The sequence below is a fragment of the Nicotiana attenuata genome, chromosome 4 (assembly GCF_001879085.1).
Source record: "Nicotiana attenuata strain UT chromosome 4, NIATTr2, whole genome shotgun sequence".
Classification (NCBI taxonomy): Eukaryota; Viridiplantae; Streptophyta; class Magnoliopsida; order Solanales; family Solanaceae; genus Nicotiana; species Nicotiana attenuata.
The window spans coordinates 10,497,218-10,509,241 of record NC_031992.1 but is presented as its reverse complement, the minus strand read 5'-3'; the positions used below and the strand labels follow the sequence as shown (position 1 = coordinate 10,509,241).

Below are 12,024 nucleotides of genomic sequence, written 5' to 3'. Positions count from 1 at the left end.
AAAATGAAACTATAGTCTTGTCAAACACCCCGAAAATGTTACAAAGAACGACTAATCTACCATTTTGCCATTATGTGGTGTTTCTCCATACCATTTCTCTTTTAGAACTCCATTAAACAGTAGAAAAATAGACATCCCAAAAACAACATGAAACAGCCCATAAAATGGTCCACTACAAGTCGAATAACTCGAACTCACGGCTCCCGATCACCGTCCCGTGAGTTCTAACTATTAGGAAACGAACTTATCAACCTTCATTGAAATTTAAAAGCTTAAATACAGAAAGCAAAAATTTTCTTAATTATTAAATACCTTCCAAAACTCAAACTACAAAGAAAATGAGAGACGATATAGTGATAATTACGTCGTAGGGATCGTTCTAGTGTTATCGCTTCTTGATCTCGTATCCGGGGATGTTAATATTCTATCAAAACCCTTGTAGAGATCTTAAGGGTATGTTTATGGGTCTTATTTGGTCATGTTCTCTAGAAAAATGAAGAAAGAGACGACATAAGGGAGATAAATATCCATTTTTTTTTGTAAAGTCAAAAAGGTGTTACTTGGCACCCTGGCATTGACCCTTCTTCCAATGCTTATATCTTTTTATCCAGGTGTCGTATGAATGAATGGTTAAGAGAGTTGGAAACTAATTTCCAAGACCTTCAATTTAGTATATAATATGTCCCCAAAAGACCTCATAGAACACACTAAAAGTATTGATCAAAAAGCTTCATTACAAGGCAAATCCTTAGTCGGTTTTTCTGCAACTTAAATCCGATTTTTTCCAAACTTTATATTTTATATCAAAACATCATATATAGCCATATCATGGATTTAAACTCATTTAAATCATGATTTACAAGTCTCATTTTTATCTTAACATACTTAAAACTTCGGTAAACCTTTCCTATCCTTGTCGAAGGATTTTGTCCTTTTTAAGCTTAGATTAGATAATCCTATAATGACAGTGACGTCTGAAATACGGGGTGTAGCAGCATTAAATAACTTATATACTTTCAAAGAGAATCTTACTTCCGAGCTTACATCAATTGACTTACGACGTACTTTCACATACAAAAATATGGGGTGTAACATTTACAACAAGATAATAATAAGAAAAGAAAAAGAGAAAGAAATTAAAAAAAATAGAGAGAGAATCTTATTCGAAAAAGGAACAAAGAAACAGAAGTATAAAAAGGAAAGAGAAAAGGAAGCAGAACGCCAAAGCAGAAAAAAAAAAGAAAACGCGGAACGAGAAAAGAAAAGGAAGTGAGAAAAAGAGGGGAAAAGAGAAGAAAAAAAATGGATTTTTAGCTCAAATCATCAAAATAATGATACTTAACTTTTATTTGAGTCTATTACTTGATTATGAGAAGATTTTTATGGTAGAAACATGGAGAAATTTTTGAAAATTATGAAAGTCTAGCCATATAGTTCTTCAACCTAATTCATCAATTTGAAAGAGCAAACACTATCAAAATCTGATTTTGATTAGTGTTCTGGAAGCCTCTCGTGGAGGAGAATCTATCGGTGGTCATGGTACGAGAATTCTTATCTATTAACCAGAGTTGACTTTTTGGATCAACCTTTGACCACAAGTTGGACTTGCTCTAAAATTAAAGGGGTGTTCACCTAAGGGTTTTTGATTATTCTAAACTCGTTTTTGTGTAGTTTGAGGTGATCCGAAGACTCGGGAGTATAGTTTTGAGTTATTGGAAAGAGTGCTTGGATTGTGAATTTGAGGTAAGTGAGACTTTAAGCTTTGATGCTTGCTTTTCCAAAATCCGTTTTGAAAATATATTTTATCTGACTGGTCCATGTGTTGGGACAAGCGTGCGCTTGGCAGAATCGATGGTCTTCGACCAGCCGCAAATATATATTATGTTGTAAAAAAGCTAAAATTATTTAATAAGTGATTTGCGGTGTAGTGTGATGCGGCGTATCCTCGTGCTATGGCGTTGGAGCGCTAGAAATTTTTTCTTCGCTTCCATAATATATTTAGGGCATTGTGTATGCGGTCGTAGTAGATTTGGGGCATTGTGTAATTTGGGGCATTGTGTATGGTGTTGTGGACTCGTTGGGGTGTTTGGTTAATTTTCTGCATTGCCGTTTATAACAAATCCTTAGTGTAGAATATGTTGAGATATGTAGTATTTGTTGTTGAATATTATTTGGACCTTATAAAGTAATTATATGGTGAAGGAATTTCTATGCATATTATTTCTGTGCTCGTTGTGTGTTTGTAGTTTCTAACACTTATTCCAGAGGCATTCAGAGTGGCGGGTCGAGGATCTTACTGGGTTATATTTACGTATAACTCACTCCTTACCTGCATTTCTATGTAGATACTATGGTGAAGACGGAACTAGTAGCTGACCAGTTCGCAAGAGTTAATTCAGTTATTGGGTTAGCCGTCGCATTGTTCGTGGAGGCTGCCAAAAGAGTCTTTATTATTTATTCATATGGTGTCTTTCGTAGTTTTCTTAGATGCTTCATGGTCTAGTGTGGGATTTCGGCTAGAGTTTCAGTTTAATATTTTGAGATATTAATTGTTCATAATTAATTATCAGATTTTGCAAATTAATGGCTAAGGTACGAAAGTATGGTTCGCTTGGCGGGTGGTATTAGCTGGGTGCTAGTCACGTCTAGAAGGTAGTTTGGGACGTGACAAAGGCCGCTTCCAAATTATTTAATCTTTCAGCGAAGGCAGCTTCGCGATGGGATGCAGCAAGAATGGCACTATGGACATTATCCCTCTGGCCCTAGCCTCTTCAAATTGAACCTTCAACGGGGCGATCTCTTGGCTAAGGGTCTCTACTTCTTGCTCCCTTTGTTGCAACCGAGCCTCAACACGACAGCCTCGGCAACTTTAGCTTCTAGTTCTAGAGGCGAGCATCAGTTTGGTTTTCCTCGGCTAAAAGTTGGTCCCGCTTAGAGGTAAGTTCCTTTTTATCTCGAATCAACCTTTAGAGGCCCTCGGAAGCAAGAAAATATTCCTGTGAGACAAAAAATGCAAACTTAGAATATTACTATATCAAAGGTAGAAGAAATAACGCAGGAAACGAAGAATATACCGTTGCAACGTTGTGCATAGCATTGTTCAACAAGCACTCTCCCAAGAGAGATTGTATCGTTTCCTTATCTTTTTCTGAAGCTAAAGGCTTCAGTTAGTTAGCAAGTTCCACCGACCGGGACAAGAAATTGCATCCAGTAGATACCGAGAGAGTAACATTCCTCCTCATTTGCGGATCTTCTAAGGTGGCGGCATAATTTTGCCCCAAGTTCCCATAAACTTGGGACTGGGGGAGGGGAACATCCTCTTCTCGAACAGATGCGGCCAATGGAGATGATGTAGCAGTTGTTGGTGGAAGAGTTGGTAAAGAAGGAGATGAAGTTGATGGCATTGAAGGATGAGAAGCAGCTGCGGCAAATGCAGTGCTGGTTGTTGGTTACTCGTCAACCGAAGACGGTAGGGACCCGGTACTCAGCCTCACGGTACCGGGCGCAGCGACTGGGATCCGGAAACGGGAGCTAGCATTTTCTACCATCCCAAACTCCCCCAGAACGTCGAGGCATTGTCCTCGGTTGGTGTAACTATCTCAACAGATTGAGCATTTTGTTGAGTTAATGAAGGTCGTTGTCTTCTATGTAGAGAAGCCCCCTCATAACTAGATTCACCATCATCATTAATAACCACGGTATCTATGGCCAGCTTGGGCACGACACTCAACACCACCGCTTTTGAAGATGACTCAGGCGCATTACTCTTGCCCTTTTATTCTTTTCCCCAGCCGCGGAGGAACGTCACTTTTTTGGTTGCTTGTTCTCCGGCCGAGACTCTGAGAAAAAACACTTGCACTCGAAGCAGGCCCGAGACGCTTGTTCGAGTAAAAACCTCCTGAAGCAGCCTCGCCGCATCAGCGGGATTAGCCAAAATGTCCTCCTCGGAGATGATAACCGAGCCCTGGGGTAGACCTGAATTCAGCAAAAAGGGAAATGATTAATCGACTTCCTTACATGAAAAACAAAGACGAGATGAGGCTAACTTACCATAATTTTTTGCCTTCCACCCGTATTTAAGGGCCAGTTCTTTCCACGTATAGGTCTCGGGCATAGTGACGTCCAAAAGTTTCTGGACCCACTGGTCCAAGCCTTCAACCCTAAGTGGTACCCAATGAGTTACTGAAACACGCGAGAGAAGAAGGGTCAATAATGATATGGGATGATTTTTAGTGAAAGAGAAGTTAAGCAAGGAACTTACGAGTGCGGTTTCAAAATTTTGGAAAGGATGAAGCCATTGCAAGAATAATATCATTAGTGGCGACTGCAACGAACCGCTCTATCCACCCACGGTCGTTATCATCATCCATGCTAGATAGTGTGGCATGCTGGCCACGCTTGCTGAAATTTATCATTCCCCTACGGAAGATCTTGGGGGAGTAGAGGTTCATCACTCGAGCTAGGGATAAATCTTCTCCTGTCTCTTGGCACAGGCGCCAAAAACAAGCAATCGTCCTTCACACGGAAGGGCTTACTTGTGCCAAACACACCTGGTAGCGGAGGTAGAAATCCATGATGACGGTGTCAAGCTATCCACTCAAAGAAAATGCTCCCAAAGTGAAGGGATATGTATAAAAATACAATAACCCATCTTGGGTAAGGTTACCCGCTCCGCCATATCAGGAGCGATAATGTCTAGATCTTGGCAGTGGCAGTCTTCCTTCACAGCAAGAATGCTGGAAGGACGGATGGAAGAAGGGTATCTGCCAACGGCCCATGTACGAAGGTTAGAATAAGGAAATTTCTCTTCGAAGTCTTTAGTTGTGACAAGACTTCTAGGGGTGATGGTGCTCACCGTAGGAGGAGTAGCCTCGTCGGCTTTGCCTTTGTTTTTTGAGGAACTAGGATTTTTAGAAGAAAAAGCCATTCTTCAGTAGAAAAGAAGGAAAAGATTTTCTCTTAAGAAGAAGGTTAGAGAGAGGTTGAAGACAAAGTACGAGTTGAATGAAGAGAGTTTGAGAAAGTTTGAAGAATTATAAAGTGTAAATGAAAAACTTTAATGAGTATAAGTAAAGAAAAAGGTGGCTAAAGTCGTGGCCATAATTACCTCAACAACTGGAAAAGTGATTCTATCATGGGATGATGCATGTTCGGAGCATTAAATGTGGAGAGATGTGTGTCTAATCAATCGTCGGAAAACTTTTTCAGAGGGGGTCAGTGAATTTCCCGCCAAAGAAGGTGTTTCTACCAACTTTTCGGTGATGCAAAGTTATGCCACCGGAAAGCAGGGGGACTATCGGTATAGGGTAAAATAAGCTTATATTAAATGATCGCATGAATAAGTGACATGTGTAGCCGAAGACAAAAGATAGTTGAATCCGACGGCAACAATCCTGTCTGTTACCGGAGAGAATTATACTCACAAAGATGAAATAAATGCCTGTCACCCGGTAGCATTTAATGAGGAATATTCTATAGCATTAAATACACGATCGTTTACAAGGAATATCGCATTCACTGCCTGCTGTTACACATTCTTCAATGGCCCTCATAATTGACACAAAAGAGGGGCTTGATCCTAGGATCTTGTTTCCTAGGTGCAGCTATAACTAGTGAGCTCTATTATCATTGTAAAGGAGACGAATTTTCTGGAAAACATACGCTACACTCTATTCAAAGCTCAATATAATTTTATCTTTTTGTTGACTGATATGGTTACTATTGTGCACGGAAGCCCTGCTCTCGGAATTACTATTTCTGCTATTTTATCTCAAGTTCAAGGCTAAGTATCATATTTTTATGTAATTCATCTATTACTGTAGAATCAATTTAATTCACTTATCTATAAACCATGTGTAAATTCAACTTTACCGTTTTACGGGCAAACAAGTCTTATGTGTTATTATCATTGATTAATAAAATTAATTGTTGAAAAGTTCTTGATGCAAAAGATATCAAATCAATATTTGAAAATTGAAGAGTTAAATAAAATTCTAGCTATTTTTCATGTTCATTTAGAAAATGTACATAACGGAGGAAATAAGGGAGATATCCTTAGCTATTTTTCATCTTCCAAAAATGGAGTACAAGCAGTCTATACACATGAATAAATAGTGTGAAGGGCATGTTCATAAATTCTCTGTGCAAAAGTTACTAGTGCAGTAGTATAACTGACAAAGTTTTATAAGGGAAAAAGAAAATGAACAGGAAAATTAAATGGGAAAAACGAGCAGAAAAATCAAGTGAATTTTCTAGGATCAGTAACATTAATCCTCCAATGTTCATCTTTAAATCCCATTTTTCCAGCCAACTTCCTATCCCATTCTAACTCAATTTTCCTTTGCTTTGTCAACATACAACATTTCTGTAAACTTTCATCCATGGAGTCATGGAGTTTCCACCATGTTCGATGCGCGACATCACTAGCATAAACACGTTGATCTCCTATGTCCCAGTTACAATCGTAGTCCCTATAACATACCCATGGCTTTAACCCTAGATAATGTATGGCGTACACTTTTGGAGGGTCTGCCCCGAATAGTTGGTTCTTAACACTGACCTCGTTCGAATTATTTGACCAAAAATTCTTCAAAAAATTAACCCTTCGAGGCAACCTATGCCACCATACAAAAACTTCATTTAGGAAACCTTGGTCACCACCGTTATATGATATAATCTCCTTTGTACGTTGCATGAACATGTTGAAGGTGCAATTTGATGGCTCGATCACCATTATTCCTGAATTAAAGATTGAGGCATCATTGCCTGCAGATGACAGACAAGATTTAATAATAATGATGGGCGGTCCAATATACAGTTATTGCTATCTACAAATATATAATTCGAGCTGAAGACAGTAAGTGTTACCTGTAGCTGTCATTTGAGGAAAATGAAAAAGAAGGTCGATGTTCCGCTGAACGATGATGTCGGCATCAATGAAGATGATCTTTTCATAGTCAGTGAGCTGCCATAACCTGAATTTGCTGTAATTGTATTCATTGTACGTGTTTTTCTCAGCTTTAGGGTTTCTAATCCTCTTCATGAACCGGAGTTTCCAGCCGGCTTTAATAAGAGCGGCTCGTTTGGGCTTGGAGATACTCCGGTCCAGAAGAAGGATAATGTCACGTTTGGTTCCGGTTCGGAGAAGACTCTGAGCTAAGGTAATTGCACCACAAACATATGTTTCTGAGGAATGGAGAACTGTGGCGTACGCTTCTCTTCTTGATATTTTTGTACTGCTTTCAATGTTGGAAATATCATACACCTCGTTGATTTCTGGGATCAAATGTTTGTCAAATATTTTATTAAAAAATTCATGTTTTATGCACTAACAATGTAAAAAATTCACAAACTGATTAGCTATAACAAATTAAATTTTACCATAAAAAATCTATACACTGTCTGTAGTCAGGGGCGGATTTAGGGGGGCGCAAGGGGGTTCACCCGAACCCCCTTCGCCGAAAAATTACACTGTATATATAAGGCAAAATTTGTTTTTTACCTCTATATATTAAGTTTTGAACTCTATTAACATAATTCAAAAGTGTAGTTTAGTGGTCAAGGGAGTTCAAAATTTACATAAGGTCATGAGTTTAATTCCCACTAGCTAGAATTTTTTTTTTGAACCCCCTTTGTGGGGATACTGCCTCCGCCACTGTCTGTAGTCATAATATATATTCAATTAATGCAGTTCTAGGACATAGAGTTGTACAATGACAGTACTACATATTTTTCTAATCGATACAAGATGGAAATTTTAAAAAAATTATTAAATATTGGAGGTTAGTGAAGTAATAGAAAGCTCCAGCATATGCACTTAAAAGTTCGAGTTTGCACTTTACGTTCAATCAATCTGTATTATTAGCTTCTTGATTAGGTGAAGAGAGCAAGGTAATCTTATTTTCCTTGACTTTAGTTTATATGAAGAAAAAAGTATGATTTATTTCATTTTCGTGTAATAATTGTCATAACAAATCTCTGCCTATTTTGTATTTTCTACATGCAACTATGCAAGTATAGATATTTAATTTCTCTAAACCTACCAAACATTTTACTGACCAACAGGATAATGCTTTTCAACCTCCTTTTGGCACCAAACTCTCAAAATCAACTTTCCACCAATAATTATATACCATCAGCCGTCTTACAAAAATAGCCAAGTTAGTTGTCAATAATATTAGGTCTCATTACCTTGCGCAGAAATGTAAGAATATTATTGCAATTAGGTGAAGGGGAAAAAAAAATTAAGAATACTATTCCCTCCATTTTACTTTATGTGGCAAAGTTTGAATAGACACGAATTGTTTAACAAAAAAGAAGAATTTTTGAAACTTGTAGTCTAGAATAAGCATAGATATTTATATATGTGGCTATAAATTATTGCTAATGGTAAAATAAAAATTTTAAAATTAAATTGTTACCAAAATTAGAGAGTTATCATTTTTTTAGAATAAACTAAAAAGAAAATATTGTCACACAAAATAGAACGGAGGGTTTATTATACTTTGAACAAATAACATAGCATTACTCCTGATGTTCAAGTTGGCGCCTGTAGCTCAGTGGATAGAGCGTCTGTTTCCTAAGCAGAAAGTCGTAGGTTCGACCCCTACCTGGCGCGATTTCATTTTGGCTTTAAAACATCCTAATACTTTTTCCCCATAATTACCTTATAAAACCTGATACTGTAAACATTTTTACACCGTTTTCTTTTAGAACACTATTTTGCAGGTTCTCATTTTAATTGTCGGATGATGATTTTACCATGTGCTTTTTCCATTTATAATCAATAACATCAACAAGATCAAGAAAAGAAGAAATACAAGACTTGGCAATGAAAGCAAGTAAAAGTTGAAATTTTTACGTACCTTTTCCCCATAGAGGCAAAGCCAAAGTACAAGAACCAACTGGCAATGAAACTTTTTGCGTCAATTTATCCATATTTGGCTCATAATACCACCAATTTCCTTCCCTTTTCTTTAACTCATCACATCTAAACATTTCCACCATAGGTCTACACTTACTCAAGAACACAATTTTCATCTTATTCCCATTATTCCAACCTCTTTTTCCTCTTTTCACAGCCAAATTTGCTGCCACAAGATTAACTTGTAGCCTATAAACATCTCTTCCCCATCCTTCTTCTGGATATTTGCATGGCAATTTAACAACTAACATGTCCATATAACTATAGCTATTAAAATCTGGCATTGGTATTTCTGGACATTCTGTTCCATCCATTTCTTCTTCTTCATCTATCCATTCTGGAAATAACTCTTTCCATTCTAACAATTTTGAAACTTTCTCGAATTTTACTTTTATTATCTGACCATGGATTTTCCATTCACTAATATCTTCCCCTTCCATATTTACCATTCCTATCTTCATTCCTCTCCCCATTTCATTCAAAAAACTTGGCTTTTCGCGCTTCACCATCTTCTTCTCTGCCTTTGCCTCATTCACCACCAACCTTTCTTCTAGCACTGCTTTCATCTTTATCCCGCCTTCCCCCTATTCAGAATAAGAAAAAGAAAAAAAAACTTTAAGTTCCATGCAGTGAAAATATAAATCTATTTTTTTTTTGTAGAATCAAGTTATAACTTATAAGGTAATTGCAGAAAATCTGTATGATAAACATTAGTTAATGACCTGGTAAAAATATGAACTAACATGCTATATTACATGTTAAACTAAACTTATATTTTATAAAAAGATCTTTAAGGTATAACTTATAACAACAATAACTGGCCTCAATCCCAAACAAGTTGGGTTGATGACTATATGAATCCTCATTTGACTATGTTACTCCATGTATATAACAAAACCTAAATGCTTCATTGGGTTTTCTCTTTCCAAAAAGATAAATCTTGATTTATCACTTTCTTGAACTAAAAGAGCAGTCCGGTGCACAAAGCATCCCGACATTCACGCAGCGTACGAGGAAGGCCGCACCCAAGGAGTTCGACGTAGACAACCTAACCTAATACAAGCATTAGTGGCTGCTTCCACTGATGCTCATCTTTCTTGAACTGAAAAAAGAAAATAAACAGGAAAAAAAAAAAGCTCACCTTACCTTATGATGGCATTCGCGCAATGAGCATACAAGGGATGCTGCATATTCGTGATAAACAGAAGTTGATGGCCGGAGAAGAAGAGCACCATAAGCAACTAAGAAGCAAGCCAAGAAAACTAAGTTTATTTTGATGATCAAAGTTTTAGAAGGAAGTGACTTCATAATCATCATTTCAAGAGAAATGCAAGTGTAGAAACCAGAGTTCTACTTGTGTGATATATAAAATGTAGACTCTCACTTTCTCTCCAGCTAATAATTGTGGTGAGCAAGTAAAAACTAGTATAAGTTAATTTGGAGTGATTAACATATATTTAAAAGGGATTTGGTAGCAGTTGTTAGAGACAGAGAGGTAGCCGAATTATGAAAAGATTAAAGGATAAGTAATTAGAACTACAAGAAAAGCTCCAAGTGTTGTTTCCTTGTCTTTTTAGATTTCCTTCCCTTTGTGATCACTATAAGGGTCGGACTAAATGAAGGAATTTTAATTGTTTGCCATATGTTTTTAAGTGTTGTTCCTTTTATTCTTCATCTTGGAAAAAAGCTATCGTATAATTTTCCTCAAATACTTATCCCTTAATCGTCAAGATACATAGGTGATAATGACCGTATAGTCAATTTGTTTTTCTTTAAGGGAAGGGCAAGCATTACCCTCCTTTATTCATTGAGTTTAATTTTTATATACACATTAATCACATCACCTAAAAAATAACTATAGATAGCTACTCATAAAAGATGAGATTAGTAAGCTAAAAAATAAGATTATTTACTATAAAGATTAAAATATAATGATAATGTCGTCGGTGCGTATACGTACAAGATAAATATTGTTGTTATCTTAGCACATATGTTTGCCGCTGGCAGTAAAAATTGTTAGCTTGAGAGGACAATTATTATTATTATTAAATTGTTTTTGAAAATCCACGATTTGAAATATTTGGAAAACTTAAGCTAAAAGGAGAGAGAAAGGCCTTTGCCAACAACTTGTTTAGCTGCCCTGTCAATGTCCTATGAACAAGCAAATGTCGCTTTTAGCCGTTACGAAATTGCAAGGTCGCACCAATACTTGATTTTCTACACATTTCCAGAACTAATATTCTATATTCTGTATTTTTTTTTTTAAAAAAAAAAAAAAACAATGATCGTCCTGAACAAATGAATTTAATAGGCTTTAGGTGGGATAACCACTCCTTACCAAAACAAAAGATTGCCGTGTCGACCAAATTAGAGATATTACGGTAGTGAATCATTGTTGTACTCAATGTCAACCCTTTCAATAATTAAATGAGTTATTATCACATAATAGTAGTGGCGAAGTCAGAAATTTTCCAAGGATGTTCAAACTTGAAAGAAGTGAAAAACAATTCCTGACAAAGAGAATTCAATATAAGTTATATACTTCTAAAACTTAAAAATTTACCTATATATACAGTATAATTTTTAGACGAGACATGTAGCTTCGCCCATGCATAACAGGGCACCAAATATTGGAACTAATACCCAGCTCACCCTTGTTACATATCATCCTCCTTTTTAAGAAAGGAAATGAACAAAACTAGGTTGTTAACAACATTGTAAACTATGTTAATTTAAGGAACGTAGTTGCGGATGAGTCGAACTTTCTCTTCTCTTTGAAGTAAGTAAATATTACTATTAATATCCCTCTGGTTTCTAGAGTACTAGATAGCTTTCAATATCACTTTGTTTTTTAGAATTTAGTATTAAAAAGCAACCTTGTAGTTCTTTTTGGCAACCAAAAAGTTGCAAAGAAATTTTGACTGCACCACATTATGTTTTTCCGTTTCAAAAGGCTTCTGACAACACAATTATCACAAAACCTTTTTCCCACAGAGAAGTATGAAAAGGTAAAAATGACCGACCAAAATGAAAGAAAAACAAGAGACATTCAAACCAAGGACTTATAATTTTTGAATGCTCCAAAAAAATTTTTTAGTCCA

The 12,024-nt window shown here is 36.5% G+C and overlaps 1 protein-coding gene and 1 non-coding gene across 3 annotated transcripts; one reads left to right on the top strand and one right to left on the bottom strand.

Annotated features, from left to right (window-relative positions):
- On the bottom strand, positions 5,987 to 10,540 carry LOC109224974 (UDP-glucuronate:xylan alpha-glucuronosyltransferase 2). 2 transcript variants are annotated; one of them, XM_019389556.1, is made up of 4 exons: positions 10,070 to 10,540; positions 8,865 to 9,507; positions 6,868 to 7,275; positions 5,987 to 6,765 (listed from the first exon to the last, which is right to left on the bottom strand). In XM_019389556.1, the coding sequence occupies exons 1-4, from the start codon at positions 10,238 to 10,240 to the stop codon at positions 6,239 to 6,241; spliced, it is 1,749 nt and encodes a 582-aa protein (XP_019245101.1). In that variant the 5' UTR covers positions 10,241 to 10,540; the 3' UTR covers positions 5,987 to 6,238. The 2 variants fall into 2 exon arrangements, with proteins under 2 accessions (XP_019245101.1, XP_019245102.1); XM_019389557.1 differs by having other exon boundaries at positions 10,065 to 10,150.
- Positions 8,545 to 8,617, top strand: TRNAR-CCU. Its single transcript has one exon. It is a non-coding gene; the product is annotated as a tRNA-Arg (tRNA).